This window comes from Tamandua tetradactyla, chromosome 16 (genome assembly GCF_023851605.1).
Source record: "Tamandua tetradactyla isolate mTamTet1 chromosome 16, mTamTet1.pri, whole genome shotgun sequence".
Lineage (NCBI taxonomy): Eukaryota > Metazoa > Chordata > Mammalia > Pilosa > Myrmecophagidae > Tamandua > Tamandua tetradactyla.
In genome coordinates this window covers 47,633,565-47,658,934 of record NC_135342.1, presented here as the reverse complement: position 1 = coordinate 47,658,934, position 25,370 = coordinate 47,633,565, and the positions used below count along the sequence as shown (strand labels likewise).

At 36.2% G+C, this 25,370-nt stretch overlaps 1 protein-coding gene across 3 annotated transcripts in view; it reads right to left on the bottom strand.

Annotated features, from left to right (window-relative positions):
- The window catches only part of FTO (FTO alpha-ketoglutarate dependent dioxygenase), a 434,084-nt gene that overhangs the window by 304,458 nt on the left and 104,256 nt on the right, over nt 1–25,370 (bottom strand). For all 3 annotated transcript variants that reach the window (XM_077132460.1, XM_077132458.1, XM_077132459.1), the window contains exon 2: nt 5,533–5,610. In XM_077132460.1, the coding sequence (XP_076988575.1) occupies nt 5,533–5,610 (78 nt within the window). The remainder of the gene's footprint in view (nt 1–5,532; nt 5,611–25,370) is intronic.

Below are 25,370 nucleotides of genomic sequence, written 5' to 3'. Positions count from 1 at the left end.
TCCACCACTCCTCCAGCAGGAAGAGCCTTCCAAAGTTAAAGGAGCCACAACATCTTTTGCTGGTGGGACCCGCAGGCAGACAAGCACCACATACTGGGCAGGATAAGAAAAACAGAGCCCAGAGACTTCACAGGAAAGTCTTTCAACCTGGTGGGTCTCACCCTCAGGGAAAATTGACACAGGTGACTCCTTCCCCCTGATAGGAGGCCAGTTTAGTTTGGGAAAATTCGGCTGGAGTCTGTAATACCTATGTAGACCCTCCTAAAGGTGGGGAGGGAAAAGGCACCTTACAAGCAGGACAACAAACAAGAAAATAAGAACTGAAAATTTAACCTCTGTTAAACAAAACTTAAGCTAGAGACCCAGAAAAAGCTGAACTGAAGGTCAAAGAACAGATAGACAACAAACTCATATAGCAAGAAAACCCTAGGTAAGATAAGTGAAAGCAATCTCCAGAATAAACTAATTAAGGTAATTAAATGTCTAGACACCAGCAAAAAATAACAAATCACACCAGGAAAATTGAAGATATGGCCCATTCAAAGGAACAAACCAACAGTTCAAATGAGATACAGGAGCTGAAACAACTAATTCAGAATATACGAACAGAAATGGAAAACCTCATCGAAAACCAAATCAATGAATTGAGGGAGGACATGAAGAAGGCAAGGAATGAACAAAAAGAAGAAATGGAAAGTCTGAAAAAACAAATCACAGAACTTATGGGAATGAAAGATAAAGTAGAAGAGATGAAAAAAACAATGGAAACCTACAATGGTAGATTTCAAGAGACAGAGGTTAGGATTAGTGAACTGGAGGATGGAACATCTGAAATCTGACAAGAAACAGAAACTATAGGGAAAAGAATGGAAAAATATGAGAAGGGACGCAAGGAACTGAAAGATAATATGAAGAGCACAAATATACGTGTTGTGGGTGTCCCGGGAGGAGAAGAGAAGGGAAAAGGAGGAGAAAAACTAATGGAAGAAATTATCACTGAAAATTTCCCAACTCTTATGAAAGACCTAAAATTACAGATCCAAGAAGTGCAGCGCACCCCAAAGAGAACAGATCCAAATAGACACGCTCCAAGACACCTACTAGTCAGATGTCAGAGGTCAAAGAGAAAGAGAGGATCTTGAAAGCAGCAAGAGAAAAGTAACCCATCACATACAAGGGAAACCCAATAAGACTATGCGTAGATTTCTCAGCAGAAACCATGGAGGCGAGAAGACAGTGGGATGATATATTTAAATTACTAAAAGAGAAAAACTGCCAACCAAGAATTCTATACCTAGCAAAACTGTCCTTCAAAAATGAGGGAGAAATTAAAACATTTTCAGAAAAAAAGTCACTGAGAGAATTTGTGACCAAGAGACCAGCTCTGCAAGAAATACTAAAGGGAGCACTAGAGACAGATACGAAAAGACAGAAAACAGAGGTGTGGAGGAGAGTGTAAAAAGAAGGAAAATTACATATGACATATAAAATACAAAAGGCAAAATGATAGAGGAAAGTACTACCCAAACAGTAATAACACTAAATGTTAATGGATTGAACTCCCCAATCAAAAGATATAGACTAGCAGAATGGATTAAAAAACAGGATCCTTCTATATGCTGTCTACAGGAAATACATCTTAGACCCAAAGATAAACATAGGTTGAAAGTGAAAGGTTGGGAAAAGATATTTCATGCAAATAACAACCAGAAAAGAGCAGGAGTAGCTATACTAATATCCAACAAATTGGACTTCAAATGTAAAACAGTTAAAAGAGACAAAGAAGGATACTATGTACTAATAAAAGGAACAATTCAACAAGAAGACATCACAGTCTTAAATATTTATGCACCGAACCAGAATGCCCCAAAACACGTGAGGCAAACACTGCAAACATTGGAAAGGCAAATATGGGTTGGAACTCCAGTTCTGCCACTCAGATAAGTAACATAAAACTTTCCTGATTTATAAAATGGGAATAGCATCTACCTCAAGCACCTAGCATGGGTGCCTGAAATAGAACAGATGCTCAATAACACATTTATGTAATGAATGAATGAAGTTGTTGTGAAGATTAAAAGTGAGAGCATTCATAAAATATTTAACACAGTCCCCGGTATACTATGGGGGTCACTAAACAAGATTAAATTCCAGACCTGAAATGGAAACTGCATAGAATCTTGTTTTTCTGACTGGCAGCTGGACTGGCATTTCTGTGGCTAAGACGTATTTAAGGAACCTACCGTCAGGTCTGAACTTTCTATCTATCCATGACATTAAAAAAATTTTTTGCTTCATCTATTAAGAGAATAAATTTACTGTTACTAAGGTTTTGTTCAGACACTAAGCCTTATTATAAAGTAAGTGCACTTAGGTGATTAGACATTGGTATCAAAATTTGTGTCTTAGAGATATAAAAGGGAAGCCCTGATAGTTCTTCTAATTGCATTTGGGTTTCCTTTATTCCCCAGTGTATGGCTGGTTCAGAATGAAAGAGCTGATAACCTTTTATGTTTAATTCTTCATGTACCACTTTCACAGTACAAAAACTAAAATGGTTCAGGAGTTGCCTTATGACAATGCCTGTAATCATGTACCAGAAGTCTTTTATCAATGAACATATTGGTAAAGATTTAAGAACCGATTGCATCTTGTGGGTTTACCTATTTTAAGGTTTTTTTTAAAATTATTATTGTAAAAAGCAATATTTAAGGGGACTTCACGAAGTATTTTTTTTTCTGATTACAAAAGAATACATTAAAGTCATGAGGTATGCAACGACGAACATGCGGGACATTTGGTGAGACAAAATAAGCCAGAAACAAAAGAACAAGAATGGTACGGTCACCTTTAGAAAATGCTTATAAGAAAACAGGGGCCTAGATTGTAAGCTTCTAGAGCAGACACATTAAGTTCAGAGTAGTGATTATTTTTTATGGATTCTGAAAGTCTGTTTTATTTAGGGACAAGAATGAAGCTGAACAGGTAGGGTTTAAAGTAATTCAGAACATAGGGGTAAGGAAGATAGTGTATATATTTTAGAACCACACATACTCTTTGAGACCAAAAGAAGAAAGGTTTATTTGATCTGGAACTGAAATTTCCTATAGTGCATAATCTAATTTAACCTATCTGTATAGCTCATTTGAACAACTGAAACACAGGGAGCACAGAATAAGAAAGAGGTCCTTTAATTCTGTATAAATTATTGTAATGCCTGGACACATCCTAGAATATATTAAGAGACAATGGGCAGGCCACGGTGGCTCAGCAGACAGAGTTCTTGCCTGCCATGCCAGAGACCTGGGTTTGATTCCTGGTGCCTGCCCATGAAAAAAAGAGAGAGAGAGATAATAAAAAAGTATTGGCAAAGACCCCTGAGGGATGGGAGAAAGAATATGGAACTATTAAACCTTACCATTAGGGAATCTCCTGATACTGTGTCAAACTTTAGGGACATCCAAATCAATAGGCCATGCCCTGGATCATGCGGCTTGCTCTTGCGAAGTTTATGTAGGTAGCGAAGAAGCTTAGACTACCTATAGGAATGCCTAAGAGTTACTTCTAGAGGACCTCTTTTGTTGCTCAGATGTGGCTTCACTCAGAACATGACATCCAGTAGTGAAAGTCTCCCTGGCAATGTGGGAGATGACTTCCAGGGATGAATCTAGACCTGGCACCTTGGGATCAATAATTACATCTTGACCAAAAGGGACAAAAGAAGTGTAACTAATAAAGTATCAGTGGCAGAGAGAGTTCAAATAGAGCCGAGAGGTTACTCTGGAGGTTGCTCTCATGCAAGCTTCACTCAGCCCTTGCTACCTATCATACCTGCTAACCCCCAACCAGGACCATTCCAGCCAATCCTAAACAACACCTAGGGCAATATATAAGATTTCATGAGGGTTCCAGGTACTAGAGTAACTTTCCAGAAACCTACAACCTCCAGATGGGTCCCTGGTCCACGTAAGTTCGGAAACCTAGCCCAGCCTCTCCAGAACATCAATAGTTCCATCTTCCTACCCCATATTAGTAACAGACCCTTCCAATATCAAAAATTTAGAATTGCCATAGCCCCAAAACCCCTAAAGAGGGAACGGAAAGATCAAAGCAGATGGTGGAGTTATACAGAGAAGATAGGATTCAACAAAAGAATGTGAATGCTGAATCATTAAATTGATATCTCTTTTAGTCTCCGGTACTTTAGAGTATGCAGAAGTAAAAACCTAAAACGGTGAAACTGTAACCCATGTCAAACTGGGAAATATGTTCTACAACTAATTGTAGTGCTGTGCTTTGAAATTTATAGCTTTTGTGTATATATGTTATTTTTCACAAAAAAAAGAACGAAAAAAAGTCTATTGTGATGGTAAAAAAATGTTTAAGCCCTCTAGCCTCCTATATACTGGAGCAGCTAGAAGATAAAATATGAGAGGATCATATGGTAGACCATGACAAACTCTGAGGTCTGTCTTGTAACTACCTGTTGAAGTGTACTTTGAAAAATCATTGCTTTTTCTTTCTTTTCTTTGTATATATGCTATATTTAACAATAAAAAAGTTAAAAAAAAAAAAAGTCAAAGATGACTAAGGATCTGATGAAAGCTCTAAGTTTTCTCTCCAGAGAAATGCAAGATGCAAATACAATACACTACCTATAATTTCAGAGTCTTTACCTGTCCTGCTCAAGTCAGTTAGGAGCCCTTGATTTAAGATGGTATGTTACCAAAGCCAACCTGTACGATGACTTCTAAGGTTAGTTTTCTAAGTTAGGGAATAAGTGAAAAATCATGTATAAAAAAAATTACACTTGAAATCCTTCATTGCTGATAAAGTATACTATACCTAGTTTGTATATTCAAACCTCAGTAATTTACAAAATATAATAAGGACCAAATTTACAAGAAAAAAAAAATAAGTAAATGAATTCCCTTTTTACTGTCACAATGAGTCTAATTTGGGTCTTTGCCCCTTATAATTGAAAGAGTGGTGACTAATCCAGGCAGAAAGACAGATAGGCCCATAATTGCAATACATCATGGTAAGTGGTATGAAAGAGGTATTTATAAGGCACAAGTAATCCAGAAGAAAGTATGGTCCACTCGCTTTGTAGATAAGGTAAGCTGGGGAAATATTCACAAAAAAGGTGAAGTCCTGAATGAGCCATTAGGTAATAGGATAAGGGGAGAAGGATATTTAGGAAGAAGAAACTACATGAGAGGAAGCAAAGAAGTGGGAAAAAGCATGGAATGTTTGGGGAAGTAAAGACTATCCACTATGCTAAGCATTAAGTTCACAGGAGAAAGCAGATTGTGAAAGAATTTAGCGTGCCTTGTAGGTGATGAGAAGTCATGGGATGATCAAATGAGATCATTTCACTTTTCATTTAACCTCTCTGGTCCATGTAGAGAGGACTAGATTACCTCCAAGGTAATTTATAAAGGCAATTCTATATCTCAACATAGGTAATTCTGTATCTCAAGATCTCTGCTGCACATCACTGCAAATTGATAAAATTAGAAGACAATTTACCTGCTGATAGAATTCATCATCTTTGGGGGTCAGATAAGGGAGCCATGTGTCTTCAAGCTCTTCAAGAAGCCTCAATTTCTGTATTAAAATAATAATAAAATATTACTTAATATAAAGTGACTCAAAATATGACAACCCCTTATTTCCCCAATAAAAAAATAACAAAGAAATTTAGCCAACTTTAACATATAAACTTTTAGAGAAAAATTAGTCACATGTCAATTATAATATTAACTTAATTCCACACATTTAAAATTAAACATTATATAAAGCATTAATTTAGAAACAATGATTTTATTCACTCCCTCATTTCATAAGGCAATTTGATTCAAACTTTTTATGTATCTTTGACTTCAGAGTCTTTTTCATCGCTAGAGTCACCTTCTGAGTCATCCAACACAGTTTTCCAGCGCAAATCTTCCTGTCTATTCAAGCTGTTTGAGAAGCAAAAATCTGATACTATCACTGGAAATATTAACCCAGGCCACAAGTATCCATTTGCATAACATCAGGATATTTGGAATTTTTATTCATCTCCTAAACATTTATTTGAAAGCATACCCACTTAAAACAGTATTGCTTTTTTTTTTTAACAGTATTGCCTTTTAAAAGTGATCTTTGATCTCTTGAATAACTATTAAATTCACATTTAAAATCTTTCTATTAAGCAACCTTTTTAAGCAACAACAGCTAGCACTGTCTTAGTATTTTATAAGGAATCAAATATATATATAAAGTGACTCCCTCTTATAAGGGATTTTTTTCAAGGAATACCTGATCTTATATTCGAGTATGTACGGAGTGCATATGTGTGTGTGTACAAATATGGCATATAATGACATATATGTATGTATGGAGATACACATAACCACAGATATATGCATACTAAGAAATCATCTGAAAAACAACTGGTTTTCAAATAAAACTGCAATAAATGCATCATCAAGGTTGCTGTCAGCCAGGAGGGCAAATTTATGAGAATTAGAAAATGGTACACATTGCTCTGGGCTGATGCAGTCCCACTCCATAGGGCATGGCTTCATGAACACAAAATAGACTTCAGTGTGCCAGAGGCCAGTGTCCTTACACAGTACATAACCTGATCAACCAGACTTGGTGGCCCTGAGTATTACCCTCAGAAAAGCAGCCTTCTCTCACAAACCCATCATAATCCGAATAGTCCAGAGAACATCCTTGAATAAATCAAATGATGTCTCTAACCTTGAAATGACTACTTTAGAAAGGCAAGACTATTCAAAATATTCCATAATCTCTTCAAGAGAGCCTATTAATAAAACTAATCTGTGTATTAGGAGGACCACAGAAGTAGATTCTGAAAAGAATCACGTACTCCACCCAAAACAGATTAAATGGCAACAGACTTGTCTCACAAGTCAGCAAGTGCCAACAGAAACACACTGCAATTTTGTTTACAATTAATGCTTCAGTTAAATTATTGAAAAAACAGCCACTTACCAGCTGAGCTCAGATCTGAAGCATCAGACAGGTATACAACACTGTAACTTGGAAGGCATTTCGAAAGGATAAAATTTTGTATGAACATTCTACCATAAAGAGGCAGAGTATAAATGGCCTTCTCCCACTGGGAATTTCAATTTTAATACGGTGACCATCATTATAAACATATGACAGGAGAGAATGAGAATCAGGAAAGCTCTCTACTTAAGAGGGAACTTCAGAGAACACTGCTAAAAACTGTTCTGTACATCAACGTTCATTACCTTCAATGTACCAACTAATCGCCAAGATCAATTATATAAATAACAATATTTATGAACTTGAAAAGAAGTTTTGGTCACATTTACCTTGGTAAAAAATTATCATAAATCAGTATTAGATTTACAAGCTTATGAACATTACACATTTCTTAAAAATTAAGATTGCTTTATAAAAAGGCAAAGTCATAATTGGAAAGACTATGGGGAAACAGGCCCTCTCATCTTTTGCTGCCAGGAGTACAAAACACTACAATCCCTATGGAGTTTCACTGACAATACCTATTAAAATTCAAATGTATTTATCTTATCCTTTGACCCAGCAATCCTACTACTATCCTTTGACCCAGAGTTACCCTGTGAACATACTTGCGCCAAGTTCAAAGAAACGTATGTACAAGGCTACTCATTGCATCACTATCTATAGAACAAACGCTTAGACGCATACTAAAAAATCACTGAACTGTATACTTTAAAGACGTGAATTTTATGATATGTGAATTATATCTCAATTAACAAGACTGGAAACACCATCAGTGTCCCAAAATTATGGTAAATTCACAAAACTAAATACAGTGCAACAGCATACAAATAAGCAAGAGGAAGTTCTTTGTTAGTGAAGTAAAAAGCTCTCCAGGATATATTGATAAATAAAAAAGCAAAGTACAGAACAAGAGGGACAATAAGAACAGATGCTCACATCTGCTTGTATCTGCATACAAAAACATAAAACAAGGATACGGCATTTAAAGGGCTTATCTGTCAGAGGCAGAGGTGGGAAATGACTAGAAGGGGAAGGGCAGGAGCAAGACTACTCAAAATATTCCAGTTTATACTTTTTTGATTTTTGAACTATGTAAACAAATGTTTAATTTTTTATAAAAATAATCTAAACAGAACTATTTTTAAAAAAGAAAGTCAAGGATATGAAACCTCAGTTTATATTGTTTTGATTTTTTAACTATGTAAACATATTATTTATGCACAGTCTTTTATTTAACTTTTTATAAAAAGATTCTAAGCAAAACAGCTATTCAAAAAAAAAATAAAAGGTAAAATCAAAGCTATTAATCTTTACCATGGAATTCAGTATAAAAACAAAGATTCTTGGCTTTTTTTAAAAAAAGGCATACTCTTGTCTGTGTACAATGAAGCATTTATTTAGGAAACTAACAAACTAATACAGTAAAGAATGAAGAGGGGAAAAAAAGAGGCTCTGACAACTTCTTTGTGTCAAATGCCAACTAGCTGGTAAACACACACACCATTAAAATGCACTCTGGAGTGGAGGCAGAACGAGCTCACATCTGATTGTCAGATCTGGCTAACTGTTGCTCCTCAACCTGATGTACAGATAAATCCACACAGCTGGGCCCTACAGCACACTGCTCTGCTCACACACGTCTTTGCTGTCACACTCGTGTCAAATACATCAAGCTGCTCACAAATGCCACACAGAAAGTCAGAGAGAAGCTCAAAGTCTCAGCCCTCCTACCTGGCAAGATGAACAACATATGAAGACTCTCTATATCAACTGCCACCCATTTCCATAGTTTCGACAAGTAAATGGGGTGCAAAACTGTACATAAAACATTCCAAAATGCCAAGCCATAAAGGTTTGAAGTAGTATGTAAGAAACTCTAAAATTAAGCCTCTGTTCCTAACTGTGAAAAGTTAAGCTGTATCTGAGCTTGTATATCAAGTCAAATAAGAGATAAAATTTTAGCGTCTTAAAGTAATTACCTAAAAAGATTAACTGGATTATGATTCATAATGTGAGGGTATACCATCTAACCTATAAATGAAGTGTTAGAATTCTCCCACCCTAGTCTTTTAAACCTTGTCAGACTGTGCTGCTAACAACTCTTATTCTTTATTCATTTCTCATTTTCTACATAACACTTTTTAAACTATACATTACATTTTCTTGGGTTCAATACAAATTTAATTTTGTTATATGAGTCTTTTCAAAATATGCTAACAAAATAGTAGCAAATTTTCACTGCAAAATTAATCATGTGATCTTGCAAAGGTTTTAAATAAGTGGGAAAACTGACATAGTACTAAAGCAGGGCATGAGTTAGGAAGACGACCATCCTAAAGAAGGCACGTCTCAACTAACACCACAAAGATGAGTAAGAAATAAAGTCAAAAGGTGGATAAATAAATATTACATATACATATACCATACTTAGTTTAGACAGAAAGTAAAAAAGTTTTTAACTATTTCAACAAACTCAGCATTCTCTGTCCTATTCTCAGTGAAACTATGGCATGGTAAAAATAAAAGACTGGAGGAAGAGTAGAAGGTGACTTCAGACTCTACCCACTTCCTTGATATGGTAGCACACCTGAATCAACCTCTCTGAACCTCAGTTTTTCATCTGTAAAAATACACTTCATAGGGTCATTTAGAAGATGAAATAAACGTAATCACGTACATTAGTGCACTTTGCAAACCATAACTATACAGCTATTATGCAAATGGTTTTCAAAAGCTGAGGGCAAAGAGGGTTTCTGTACAACAAAACATGAGCTACGAAGCTAAACTCTAGGTTCCAATCCCAGGTCTAGATAATTTGGGCCTAGTCTGTTATCTCCCTATAAGATGTAAATGAAATAACACATAGAGTGATCACATAAAGAAAGCCTTCAATACACTTGGGCAACCATTTGCTGTTATTGTTATGTAGTCATTTCTGGAAAGGGCAGTGTTTTTACTATTTCTAAATTATCTTTAAAGAAGTCTATATGGACACCATTAAATTATACCTTAGGCCATAGATTAATCCTACTTGAGAAATCCAGATATTAATTTGCCCAGGTGAATCAGAGCAGGAACTAAGACCTTTCATATATGTAAGAAAATTTATGAAAAAAAAGTCTCAATTATCTAATCAATTAACTTAGGTCAACACCTAAGTAAACAAAATTAAAATGACTGTAAAATTTCAGGATAGATGAAGATACTAAGGCCCATCCAAGGAGATCAAGTGACTGTGGAGAGATTACATTGCTGGTCATGAAAATCACGACTTACATTCTCATTTCCCAAATAAAAAAGTCATTCCCACTCCACTACCCATCCAACGCATCATTTCTGAGGAAGGAGAAATTATGTCTTTTTTTTTTTTCCAGGTTCTGAGTTTATTGATTCTTTATTGACAAATCTTCATACACATACAGTTCATACTGATTGGTGTACAATCAGTGGCTCACAATATCATCATATAGTTGTGTATTCATCACCGTGATCATTTTTTAGAATATTTGCATCACTCCACAAAAAGAAATAAAAAGAAAAAACTTTTTTCTCTTACCTCTCATTGACTACTAGTATTTCAATTTACCCAATTTATTTTATCCCTTATCCCCATTATTTATTTATTTATTTTTATCCATATTTTTACTCATCTTCCCATACCCTTGATAAAAGGAGCATTAGACACAAGATTTTCACAATCACACAGTCACACTGTAAAAGTTATATCTTTATACAATCATCTTCAAAATTCAAAGCCACTGGAACACAGTTCAACAGTGAGAAATTGTATCTTGAGAGAACAGTTTAACTTTTAACTTAAGAATATGTATGGTACAAATTTTAAAATAATTATAATTAAAAACAATCCAAATTTAACTTTTAAAGCCATAGTACTCTCATACTGGCTGCTTTGGAAACTAAACAACGCTTGCAAAAATGTTTAGTTTTTTTAAGTTGAGCATTTCTTGTTCTATTTCCAATGATGGGAGCTTAGATTATAGCAGACCAAAAAAGCAAGAAAATTAGAAAATCTGATACTAAACAGAACATCAGGAAGAAAATTCAGAAGGATACTACCTCATAGTACAGCAAAATTAGCCCCTGATGAAATCTTTTTCTCTCCTCACAAAGCAAAAACATTTTCCAAATACCTGAATTACTTAGCAAAGCTCAAAAATAATAAAGGAACAGCAAAACAAAACAAAACAAAACAAAACAAAAAAACCCAAGTCTCAAAAGATGAAATTCACAATGTTTCACAGCCAATCAGAAATCACAGAGGAATGGAAAGAAACAAAACTATATTACTTCACAATGAAAAGAGAAAAAAAGCCAACATATCAAAACTGGACAAGAGACAACACAGCTCAAAGAACTAGTACATAACCACATTTAAACAGTTACTATACATGGGAGTTTGTATGTTCAAAAAGTTGAGGAAAGGCTGATCATGGTAAAAAGAGAAACAAAAGAAATAAATCAAACTTCCAGAGAGGAAAACTGAAACGTCTAAGATGGAAAATACACTCAATAAGATAAAAGAGCAGATTAGGCTGCTCCATTTTAGGAACATTGCAAAATAGGAAGCACTAGGAACAGTCTATCTACTGGAACAAATATTAAAGAGATAGGAACTGTCTGAATCAACTACTTCAAAATTCAATCCAATGGAGTACTATAAAGCATCCATGGAAGAGCAGAAGAGGCTGGTAAACTAAATAAATTCCATCAAATTGTCCTCTCCACAAGGTGGTTACCAGCGCCAAGCCCACACACTTGCTTCAGACAACAGCAGAGTCTGACTCCAGGCACAGCCTGCTGATATGAAAAGGACATAACAATCTCATTCCTCAGATTTGGGGAGGACATTTTTGCCCTGGACAAAGATATTACACTTCCTCAGAACTGCAGAGGACAGTTGTTTTAGTTTGTTAAAGCTGCCAGAATGTAATATACCAGAAACAGAATAGCTTTTAAAAAGGGAATTTATTAAGTTGCAATTTACAATTCTAAGGCCATAGAAATGTCCAAACTAAAGCATCCAGAAAATAATACCTAACTAAAGGGCTGATAACATAGAGGGTTTCTCTTTCGGCTGGGAAGGCACATGGCAACATCTGCTAGCTTTCTCTCCTCATGTCATAAGGCTTACCTGGGGGCATTTTCCTTTTATACCTCCAAAGGTCTTTAGCTATGTGGGCTGTTGGTTCTTTCAAAAATGGTTCCCTCCTAAAGAGCTCCAGTAAGCAACCCCACCTTGAATGGGTGGAGACACATCTTCATGTAAACCACCTAATCAAAAGTTTCCACCCACAGCTGGGAGCATCGTATCTCCCTGTAGATAATCTGATCAAAAGGGTTTCCATCCTACAGCATTGAATAAGGATTAAAGGATATGGCTTTTCTGGGATATACAGCACTTTCAAAATAGCACACCCATCATATACTGCCTATAGGGTATTCATTCAATATATAAAAAAACTAATAGATTAAAAGTAAAAGGACAGAAAAATATTCACAAGAGTAATACTAATAAAAAGGAAACTGAAGATGCTATATTGATAGCAGACAAAATGGGCTTCAGAGCAAAAAATTTTTACAGCAAAAACGGATAAAAGCAAATAAAATAAACAATTCTGTTAAATGTAGCCAAAGATTTAAATAATTCTGCCTCACTACTTGATAGAATAAGTGGACAGAAACTGAGAAAGGATACAGAAGACTTGAACAACACTATCAATCAACTTGACATAACTGACATTTATAGAACACAACCTGCAGAAAAGACATTCAATTCAAATGCTCGCAGGGCGTTTACCAAGATAGACTATATCTGGGTCATCAAATAAGGCTCAAATTTATAATACTAAATTCCTATATTAGGAAAGCATAATTTTTTGAATAAATGATCTCTACTTTCTCTCTAAGAAATTACAAAAGGAAGAATGAATGAAACCCAAAATAATCAGAAAAAGAAAATAATAAAAGATCATAGCAGCAATCAATGAAATAGAAAATAAAGAGAAAAATCAATAAAGCCAAAAGCTAGTTCTCAGAGAAAAGAAATTTTTAAAATCTCTAGCTTGACTGATTAAAGGAAAAACCCAGAAGCTACATGTGCTGGTTTGAAATGATGTATGCACCCTAGAAAAGCCATGTTTTAATCCTAATCCCATTTTGTAAAGGCAGCCGTTTCTTCTAATCCCTATTCAGTATTGTATGTTTGAAACTGTAATTACATCATCTCCCTGAATGGTCGTTCAGCTGGATTAGGTAGAGGTGTGTCTCCACCCATTTGGGTGGGTCTTGATTAGTTTCTGAAGTCCGATAAAAGAGGAAACATTTTGGAGAGAGAGAGATTTCTGAGAAAGCAGAGCAGAACAATATAGCCATGAGAAGCACAGCCCACCAGCCAGCAACCTTTGGAGATGAAGAAGGAAAACACCTCCTGGGGAACTACATGAAACAGGAAGCCAGGAGAAGCTAGTAGATGATGCTGTGTTCGCCATATGCCCTTCCAGATGAGAGAGAAGCCCTGACTATGTTTGCCATGTGCCTTTACACTTGAAAAAGAAACCCTGACTGTGTTCGCCATGTGCCTTCTCACTTTGAACTTCATCGGCCTTCTTGGATCAAGGTATCTTTCTCTGGATGCCTTAGATTGGATATTTCTATAGACTTGTTTTAATTGGTACGTTTTCTTGGCCTTAGAATTATAAACTAGCAACGTATTAAATTTCCCTTTTTAAAAGCTATTCTGTTTCTGGTATATTGCATTCCAGCTGCTAGCAAACTAGAACACCACAATGTTACCAATATTAAGAATGAGAGAAAATACCACAACAGATTCTACAGATACTAAAAGGATACTAGGATGTTATGGACTTTATGAAAATAAATTTTGTAAGTTTTACAAAATATAAAAAATTATTTGAAAGGTACAAATTGCCAAAATTTGTGAACAGCTCCATATCTTTAAAAGAAATTAAATGGTATCTATAGTAGTTATGTTCAGATGTCAATTTCGCTGGGTGATGGTGCCCAGTTGTTCTGTTGCTGTGGACTTAAATCATCAGCATGTGAAACTCATCTATGGCTGATTACATCTACAGTCGGCTAACTGGAATAACTTCTGCAATGAGCGATGTGTAATTTAATCAGCAGGAAGTTAAAAGAGAGCGCTCAGAAGACAGCTCAGCAGCTCAGACCCAAACATTTGGAGAAACAGAAAGAACACACCCCAGGGAAAGCTGCTGCAACCCAGAAGCCAGGAGAGAAGGCCAGCAGACGTCACCATCTGCTTCCATGTTACTTCTCACATGACAGAAACTCAGAAGAAAGCTAGCTGCCTTTCCTCCAAGGAACTGTAAACTTGTAACTAAATAAATCTCCTTACTAAAAACCAATTCACCTCTGGTGTCTTGCATTTCAGCAGCTTTAGCAAACTAAAACAGAATCTTGAAAACTTCCCACAAAGAAAATCCCAAACCCATTAATGAATTCTACCAAATACTTAAGAAAGAAATAATACCAATCCCACACAGATTTATCAACCTCAAAAGCAGGCTGAAATATTTTTTTAAAAATTACAGACCAGTATCAGAGAAGTTTATTGTGTCTAGAACCTAAATTTTCTGTAACACACAATCTAAATCAGCCTGTCTGGATAGCTAATATAAACAACACAAACTCCTGGAGTCCAGAACAGGAACAAGCCTTGTAATTCTGTGTAGCTTCATGTAATACCTCGATACATCTCAGCATATGGTGTGCTGATAATTTTAAAAGTATTGGTAGACAGAAGGAAAGCTAGAGGATAAAGACTGAAACAGAATAACTTAGGAATCCCTAGAGTAGACAATGATGGTGATTAAATATACAAATATAAGAATGTTTTTGTAGGAGGGAGAACAAATAAATGTCAACATTGCAAGGTGTTGAAAATAGGATGTATACAGAAAAAAATACAATCAGTGCAAACTAGCAGTAACATTATAATATGCTTCCATGGAATGTAACAAAAGCAATATGACAAAACCAAATGTCAATAAATGGAGAACAAGGGGTAGGGGTATGGGATTCTTTGGGGAGAAAAAGGAAATGTCCTCATAAAGATTGTGGTGGCGAAGGCATGGTTATGTGATTACACCGGGAAACACTGAAGTTTTAATTAAGTTGGATTATATGACATGCAAATAAACTGTTTAGAATGAACAGGGAGATACAAGCACTGAAGAAATGTGGAGAAAGAAATGTACCTATTCACTGTTAGTGGGAAAGCAGAGTGGCGCAGCTGTTTTGAAGGGAAGTGTGGTGGTTCCACAGGAGGCTGGGGTAGGATAGCGACATGATCCCACAATCCCACTGTGATACATACACTTGGAGGAACTGAGAGTGAGAACACAAATGGACATTTGCATACTAGTGTTTATGGTGGCAGTGTTCATAAATTCAATGGATGGAGTGGCCTATGGTAAAAATCGACTGAGGAAAGGAAGGATGAACTGCAGTGTATAAATATACAACAGACTACTAAGTGGCTGCAAGAAGGAATGAAGCTGTGAGGTATACAACTAGGTGAATGAACTTTAAGGATAGTATAATGAATGAAATGTCATGTGGCATATTTCTCAGGGACTGGAGCCTAGCCAAACTTAAAATTTTTTAATGTTTCTCTCCCTCTCTAGGTTCACTCTCTGCCCCCCATATCTGTAACCTAGCTCACTGTTCCCCCCTTCCCCCTCTTGTTGTAGACCGCCCATTTCCATAGCCCACCACAAAACAACAGGCCTTCCTGTTATTCTCTATACTTCCCTATCCCCGAAACATACCCTTCTGCCTAGCAACTGCCTACTACCTTACATGATTGGCTGCCTCAGTGTGACGTGTAGACCCTTAGTTCCACCCCTCCTCCGAGTATACTTAAGCCTGTTGCTCGCCCAGCACCGGGTCGTCGATAGAGCCCCGGGGTCTTCATACCCCAGAGGTCCCACTCTTCGGGTTCCCGGGTGACCCATCCCGGAGTGTAACAATAAAGGCTGAAAACCCGCATCTGGCCTGAGTGACGACTTCTTCGCGACCGCCGGCAGGGGAAAGACGCTGGCTTTGGCTTACCCAGGTTAATTTCCGCGAGCTCGCTCCCCAACCCCACCCGGTGTGCCAGCCGGCCGGACCGACTGGAGCTCTCCGACGGCAATGTCAGAAACAAAAAGACAAATATTATCATGCCTCACTCATATGGACTAACCATAATACACAAACTCAGAGAACTGAAGTCGAAAGCATGGGTTATGAGTTTGAGGTATATTGTAAAGGTTCCTAGATTGTAAGCTCTTAGAGCAGTCATGTTTACTCCAGAGTTGTAACTGATATTTCTGGATTCTGAGAACCTAAACTATTTATGTATAACCTGGTTATTCCTTGAAACTTCAGGTATTTGTGTGGCACATGAGACTTAACATTAAAACTATGAAGCTATGGGCGGGCCATGGTGGCTCAGCAGGCAAGAATGGTTGCCTGCCATGCCAAAGGACCCGGGTTTGATTCCTGGTGCCTGCCCATGTAAAAAAAAAAAGAAAGAAAGAAAGAAAGAAAAAAAACAACTATGAAGCTATGAAAGTCAGCATTACCCCATACAGCAACAGTTAAAATAGTTGAGAAAGTGATCAGACTTCTACTAGAGATATGAATGAAGTTGATCTAGACAGAACCAAGGGAAGTAAGAATATAGGGTAAAGGATGATATGGTCTATATTTTAAATTTCAACTTCTATGTGAGACCAAAGGAAGAGACATTTATTTGGTGTGAAATTTATATTTTTGGTACTGCATCATCTAATTTAATTTGTATGGTCAGTTTATTCAAACACCAAAATTACATGGAATCTTGAATAGGGTGTAAGATGTTCTTGGTTTGTACAATTTAGTGTGATGATCCAATATAGCCTAGAGTAATTTGGGCAGAGAATAAGAAGGAAAGTTCCCTTAAGGGACTGGGGAGAAAGGAGGAAATACTCAAGTTCCCTATCTGGAGAATTCTTGATACTCTAGCAAGCAGTGGAGACAACCAATTCAATAGGCTGAGCCCTCAATCTTGGGGCTTGCCTGTAAGAAACTCATTCTTGCAAACGAGAAACTAAGCCTACTGACAATTATGCCTAAGTGTCACCCCCAGAGAACCTCTTTTGTTCCTCAGACGTGGCTTCTCTCTCTAAGCCAATTCAGTAGGTGAACTCACTGCCCACTCCTACATGGGACATGACTCCCAAGTATAAATGCATGACTCCGGGGTATAAATCTATCTGGCAATGTGGGACAGGACTCTCGGGATGAACCGGGACCCGGCATCATGGGACTGAGAAAGCCTTCTTGACAAAAATGGGAATGAGAGAAATGAGACAAAATAAAGTTTCAGCAGCTGAGAGATTTAAAACAGAGTTGAAAGTTCACCCTGGAAGTTATTGTTACGCATTATATAGATATCTTTCTAGTTTATATGTATTGTAATGGCAAGAGGAAGTACCTGAAACTGTTGAACTGTATTTCAGTAGCCTTGATTCTTGAAGACGATTCTGTTACTATATAGCTTTTACAATGTGACTGTGTAATTGTGAAAACCATGTGGCTGACATTCCCTTTACCCAGGGTATGGATACATGAGTAAAAAAATAAAAGGACAAAACATAAATAATGGGGGGGTGGATAAGGGATTTAAAAAATTGGGTAGATTACAATACTACAGGTCAATGAGATGGAAGGGTAAAGGGTATGGGATGTATGGGTTTTTCTCTTTTTCTATTATTTCATTTTCTGGAGTGATGCATATGTTCTAAAAATTATCATGGTGATGAGTACATAACTATGTCATGATATTGTTAGCCAGTGATTGTATACTTTAGATGGACTGTATGGTACATGAAAATATCTCGGTAAAAATACTAAAAAAAAAAAAGTATTGGTAAAATCCCTTGAGGGTCCAAAGAAAAAAAAAATACATATATGAACTAGTAAATTTTCCCATCTTGGAAACTGTGGGTACCTTCTCAACCACTGGAGACTCTCAGGAAAATAGGACATGCCCTTGATTTTGAGGCTTGCCCTTATGAAACTTGTTCTGTTAGTGCAGATGCTAAGACTACCTACAATGATGCTTAAGAGTTGCTTCTAGCCTAGAATGCACAATGATAGTGATTAAATGTACAAATTAAAAACTGTTTTTGCATGAGGAAGAACAAAGGAATGTCAATATTGCAGGGTGTTGAAAATAGATGGTCATTCATATTTTAAAACTTCAACTTCTGTGTGAGACTAAAGCAAAAAATATTTATTTGGTACAAAATTTATATTTTGACTAGGGCATTTCCTAATATAACTTATATAGACAGGTTAATTGAACATCGTAAGTACATGGAACCTTGAAAAGGACATAAGATTTTGTAGGTTTGTCCAGTGTGATGCCCTGATAAATCTCAGAGTGATTTGAATAGTGAATAAAGAAGTGTTTGCAAAGTCCCATTGGGGGAACAGCGAGAAAGGGGGAAAATTCAATTTCTTCATTTGGAGAAATCCTGATATTCATGCAAGCAGTGGGAACAACCAAATCAACAGGTGAGCACTCAATCCTGGGTTTGTTCATATGAAATTTATCCCCACAAAGGACAGCTAAGCCTACCTAAAATTAGGCCTAAGAGACACCCCTAGAGAACCTCTTTTGTTGCTCAGATATGGCCTCTCTCTCTCTGCCAACATGACAAGCAAACTCACTGCCCTCCCCCCTCTCTACATGAGGCATGACCCCCAGGGGTGTAAACCTCCCTGGCGATATGGGACAGAAATCCTAGAATGAGCTGGAACTCAGCTTCAAGGGATTGAGAAAACCTTCTCAACTGAAAGGGGGATGAGAGAAATGAGACAAAATATCTCAGTGGCTGAGAGATTTCAAATAGAGTCAAGAGGTTATCTTAGAGGTTATTCTTACACGTTATACAGATATCCCCTTTTTAGTTTAAGATGTATTAGGCTAGAGGGAAGTGCCTGAAACTGCAGAGCTGTGTTCCAGTAGCCATGTTCCTTGAAGATGATTGTATAATGATACAGCTTTCACAATGTGTTTGTGCAATTATGAAAACCTTGTGTCTGATGCTCCTTTTATCTAGAGTATGGACAGATGAGTAAAAAAAATATGGATTAAAAATAAATAATAGGGGGAACAAATATCAAAATAAATTCAGTAGATTGAAATACTAGTGATTAATGAAAGGGAGTGGTAAGGGGTATAGAAAAAAATAGGGAGAACAAAGGTTAAAATACATTGGGTAGATGGAAATATTAGTGGTTAATAAGAGAGAGGGGTAAGGGATATGGTATGTATGAGTTTTTTCTTTTTTCTTTTTATTTCTTCTTCTGGAGTGATGCAAATGTTCTATGAAATGATCATGGTGATGAATATACAACTATGTGATGATATTGTGACCCACTGATTGTTCACCAAGTATGGAATATTCATATGTTAAGAATGTTTGTGCTTGTATGTTGTTTTGCTGTGTCAATGAAAAAAAACAGTTGCTTTTAGAAAACTTTTTTGTTGCTCAGATGTAGCCTCTCTCTCTCTAAGTCCAAGTCTGCAAAGAAAATCATTACCCGCCCTCCTACATGGGACATGACATTAAGGGGTGAAAATCTCCCTGACAATGTCACAAAGTGTGACTCCCAGAGATGAGTCTCCCCCTGGTTATGGGATCGACAATGCCTTTCTGACCGAAATGGGAAAAACAAATAAATAAGGCATCAGTGGCTAAGAGAGATCAAATAGAGTCAAGAGGATATTCTGGAGGCTATTCTTATATAAACTTCAGTTAGATAGTGCTCAATGCCGTGGTAGCTAAAGCCCAATCAACATCATTCCTGTTAACTTTAAGAACACCTAGGAGTTTGAACTGAGACTCTATAAGTTTCATGCACTAACTTTGCTTTCCTGGAACCTAAAATTTCCAGAGAGTTACTAGGCCGGAAAAATCCTGAAACCCAGAGGGACTAGCTTCTCCAAGATTATCAACTAATACCATCCCCCTATCCTTTGGTGTCAATATCCCTTTTCAACATGAAACAGTCACAACGGGCATTGGCTGAAGATCCACATAGAGCGGGAGAATGATCAAACGAGAAGGGGGAGTTATAACAGAGAAAATAGGATTTAACAAATGAGTATGACTGCTGAATCACTATACTGATATTTCCTCCATCCTCCAGTGTTTTGGAGCAGCCAGATGGAAAAATCTGAAATAGTGGACTGGTAACCTATAACAAACTCTAAAATCTGTTCTGTAACTACTTTTGTAGTATACTTCGAAAATTGCTGCTTTTATCTTTTCTTTGTATATATGTTATATACTTCACAATAAAAAGAAACTTAAAAAAAATACATACACCAATATCACTCATGAATATGTATGTACCAATTCTTAACAAAATTTTAGCAAACAGAATCCAGCAATACATTAAAAGGTTATCCCAGAAATACCAGGTTATTAACTTTCAACAACAAATGTATTCATCATATTAGCAACAGAAAAAAATCATATGGTCTTCTAAATAGATACAGTGAAAGCATTAAACAAAACTGAACATCAAACCTAAGGAACTTCTTCAACCTGATAAAGGGATCTTCAAAAACCCTACAGCTAATATCATACTTTATGATGAAATACTGAATAATTTCACCCTAACAGAAAAGACTAAGATGTCTGCCCTCACTGCCACTATTCAACATGGTACTGGAAGTTCTAGATAGTACGATAAGGCAAGAAAAAGAAATGAAAGGCATCCAATTGGAAAGAAAGAAGTAAAACTGTCTTTATTTGCATATGACATAGGTATCTATCTAGAAAATTCTATGGAATCTACAAAAAAGTTACTAGAACTAATAAGTGAGTTCAGCAAGGTTGCAGGATAACAAGTTTACAAAATCAATATAAAAATTTAGCTATACTTTTGTATACTATCAACAAACAAATCTGAAATTGAAATTAAAAAACTGCTTTTACAATAGCATCAAAAATTATAAAATATTTAGGGATCAATCTAACAAAAGTTCTCCCAGTCTTACACAAAGAAAACTATAAAACATTTCTGAGAGAAATTTAAGAAGTTATAAATAAATGGAGAGATACAGCATGTTCATGGATCAGAAGACCCCATAAAATGTCAAATTCTTCCCCAAATTGATGTATACATTCAATGCAACCCCAAACCAAGATACCAGCAAACTTTCTGTAAAAATTAACAAACTAATTCTAAAATTCACATCACAATACAAAGAACTAGATGGCCAATCAACTTTGAAAAAGAAAGTAAAGTCAGAGGATGTCACTAACTAAGTTCAATACTTATTATAAAGATACAAAAATCAAGAGAGTCCCCTTTTGGTGGGATAGGACGTCTGGGGTGAAAGTCTCCCTGGCAGCATGGGATGAGCCTGGCTCTGGTACCATGGGAACACACTACTATCCTGACCAAAAAGAGGAAAAGAAGTGTAACAAATAAGGAAATCAGTGGTTATGAGAGTTCAAATAAAATCAAAAGGCTACTCTGGAGGTCACACTTACGCAAGCTTCAGTTAGACACTGCTACCTACCATAACTTGCCAAACCCCAATCAAAACCATTCCTGCCAATCCTAAAGAACACCTATGGCATTATATAAGATTCTACAAAGATTCCAAGAACTAGGGTAACTTTTCAGAAGCCTACAATCTCCAAGATGGATCCATGGACCAGATAAATCCTACAGAGAGGCCAGGCTCTCCAGAACATCAACTAGTTCCATCCCCCTATCCCATATTATTGACAGCCCCTTCCAACATGAAAGAGTTAGAATGGGCATAGCCCATATACCCCTAAGAGTGGGAGAAAGATCAAAGTGTTGGTTGAGTTATACAGAGAAGGTAGGGTTTAACAAATGAGTATGACTGTGGAATCATTATGTTAATATTTCTTTTAGTTTCCAGTATCTTAGAGCAACTAGAATAAAAACTTAAAATTGTGGAATTATAACCCATACCGAACTCTAAAATCTACAACTAATTGTTGCGATGTGCTTTGAAATTTATTGCTTTTTTTGTATATATATTATTTTCACAAAAAAGAAATTAAAAAGTCAATTGTGATGAAAAAAATGCAATAAAAAAATTGAGAGATGTGGTTCTGGCATAAAAGCAAACAGAAATAGAACAGAATAGATTCTAAAAATAAAGCCACATATTTACTGTCAACAGATATTTGACAAAGGTTCAATGCTAATTCACCGGAAGAAAAAAACAGTTATTTCAAAAAATAGTGTTTGAACAACTATATATCCATATTTAAAAAATAAAAAAAGAACTTTAACCCATATTTTGTATCATATACAAAAGTTAACTCAAAATGAATCAATACCTGAATATAAAACCTAAAACTATGAAATTAACAGAAGAAAACACAGGAAAAAACTCATACACCCCAAACCCCTTACCCTCCCCTTTCACTGAGCACTAGTATTTCAATCTATCCAACTTTTTTGTGTATGCGTTTTTTCTTCTTTCCTTTTTATTTCTTTTCTGGAGTAATGCAAATGTTGGTGTTGAATACAATTATATAATGATACCGTAAGTCACTGATTGCATGCTTCGGATGACTGTATATATGTGAAGATACCTCAATAAAAATATTCTTTTAAAAAAGAAAACAATAGGAAAATCTTTGAGTCTTTTGGTGAACAAGGCAAACCGAAAGTATAACCAGGAAAAGAAAAAACTGATAAAATGATCTTAATTAGAATTAAGAACTTCTGCTCTCAAAACCATAAAAACTGGAACACTCATACACTACTCTCATGAAAGAAAAGTGTTATAACTACTTTGGAACACAATTTGGCAGTTTCTTAGAAACTTAACCTATATACCTACCACATGACAGGATATACCCATACAAATAAAGTGTACATGAATGTTCATAGCAGTTCTATTTGTAGCACATTTTCTCCCCATTAAATTCCACGAGCAAACAGCCTGATTCACTTTTTAATTTTGAATTAAAACAATTTTTTATTAGTGAAGTTATGGGTTTACGGAACAATCATTCATAAAATACAGGATTCCCATACATCATCCAACCATCAACACCTGCATTGGTGTGGAATATTTATTACAATTCATGATACATTTTTTTATAATTCTATTTTTTTAAATCATGTTTGTTACAATTGATGAGAGATTATTAAAGTAATACTATAACTACTGTGCAAAGTCTATGTAGGGGTATTTTTTCCTCACATTCCCAACTTTTTTTATGTGTGTCTATATTTTATTACTCATCTACCTATATTCTGGATAAAGGGAGTGTCTGTCACAAGGGTTTTACAATTACACAGTCACACAATGAAAGCTATATAGTCATACAATCATTATCAAAGATCGAGGCTATTGGATTACAGTCAACAATTTCAGGTACTTCCTCCTGGATATTAGAATATCCAGAATATACTAGAAACTTAAAAGAAATATCTATATACTGAGTCAGTAGTTAATCATTTGTTAAATCTCAACTTCTCAGTTACAATGCCTCTCTCTCATTAGATCATTCCCTCAATCTTCAGGGATATCTAAGCAATGACCATTTTAGCTTCTTTGTGCTGAAAAGGGGTATCAACCTTATGGGATAGAGGAACGAAACTGGTTGAAGATCTTGGAGACTGGTACCTCTGGGTTTCAGGACTTACCTGGCATAGGAACCATCTAGAGGAATTAAGTCTCTGAGAAAATAAGCTTACTAAGTAAAACTTTAATAGTCTTAGATGAGCCCAGGGTATTCTTTAGGGTTTTCAGGAATACTGTTGGTTGGGGCTTGGGATACTGTGGTAATTTGCAATATCTGGTGGGAACTTGCATAACAGTAACCTCCACAATGACCTCTTGACTCCATGTGAAATCTCTTAGCCACTGAAACTTTATTTTGTTTCATTTCTTTTCCCCTTTTTGGTCAAGAAGGCATTCTCAATCTCACAATGCCAGGGCCAGACTCATCTCTGGAAGTTATATTCCATATAGCCAGGGAGATTTAAACCCCTGGGAGTCATGTCCCATGTAAGGAGGGTAGTGAATTTACCTACAGAGTTGGCTTAGAGAGAGAGACCACACCTAAGCAACAGAAGAGGTTCTCTGGGGATGACTCTTAGGCATAATTATAAGTAGGCTTAAGATTGAGGGCTTAACTTAATAAACTGGGAGTCCCTAATGCTTGAGAGTGTATCAGGAATTCCCCACATGAGGAAGCTTAATAGTTCCACATTTTTTCCCCAGTTCCTCAAGGTAATTTTGCAAATACTTTTTTATTTTCTGTCCAAAATATTCTAAAATGTATCAAGGTATTACATTAACCTGGACAGAATAACAAGATCTCACTCCTCTTTTAGATTCCTATGAAATTAGGTTGTTTAAATAAACTGACCAGAAAGGGTAAATTAGATAGTGTGCTACAGAAAATCTAAATTTTGGACAAAATAAACATCTTTTCCTTTGGTCTCACCACCAGAGTTGATGTTTCAAAATACAGACAATCCTGATTCACTTTAGATTCTTGAAGGTGAATCTATCATCTGCTGCCCTTTCAAGATGCACAGCTCCTTAGAAGCTGTTGCCACACATGGTGGTCTTTTTCAAAACATTTTCATGAGGAGAACTTTACCACAGCCCCTGATTCAAGCAGTAAACCTAATTCTGTGTCCATCTCAAGTGGTAAACTTTTAGTCATTACTACCCCAAAAGATCTAGTCTCAGAGTTGCCACTTTTTGATTCCACATCAGAAGCCTTTGCAAGACCATGGCTTCAATCCAGCTTCTCCCTCCCTGTTTAGTTCTCTTTCTGGTCCACAGCAATACCTTGTTTGTAAGTCCAGCCATATCTTTTTCTTTTTTCCTTTTCTTTTAATGTGTAAATTTGTCACTGACATTATTTGGAGCAGAAGACATACAGAAATTTTGAGATTACTGTACCATCTTGATAAGATGACACAGATGATTCTTTTAGAATAAAAATTCTTAATTGAGGATTGACTAGGTCAAAAGGTTATGTTCTTTAAGACTTGATTCATATTGTAAAATTGCCCTCCAGAAAAATAGTATCAATTCCCATGCCCATCAACAAACAAAATCCATTAATTCATACACTAAAACACTAGATATCAAACTTTTACATCTTTGGGAAGCTGATGAATGAAAAAGAAAAAGTCTCTTTCACTGTAATCCACATTTCTTTGGCTGCTGAATTGTCAGTATGAATAACTTTTTTATGCTCATTGACTGTGCT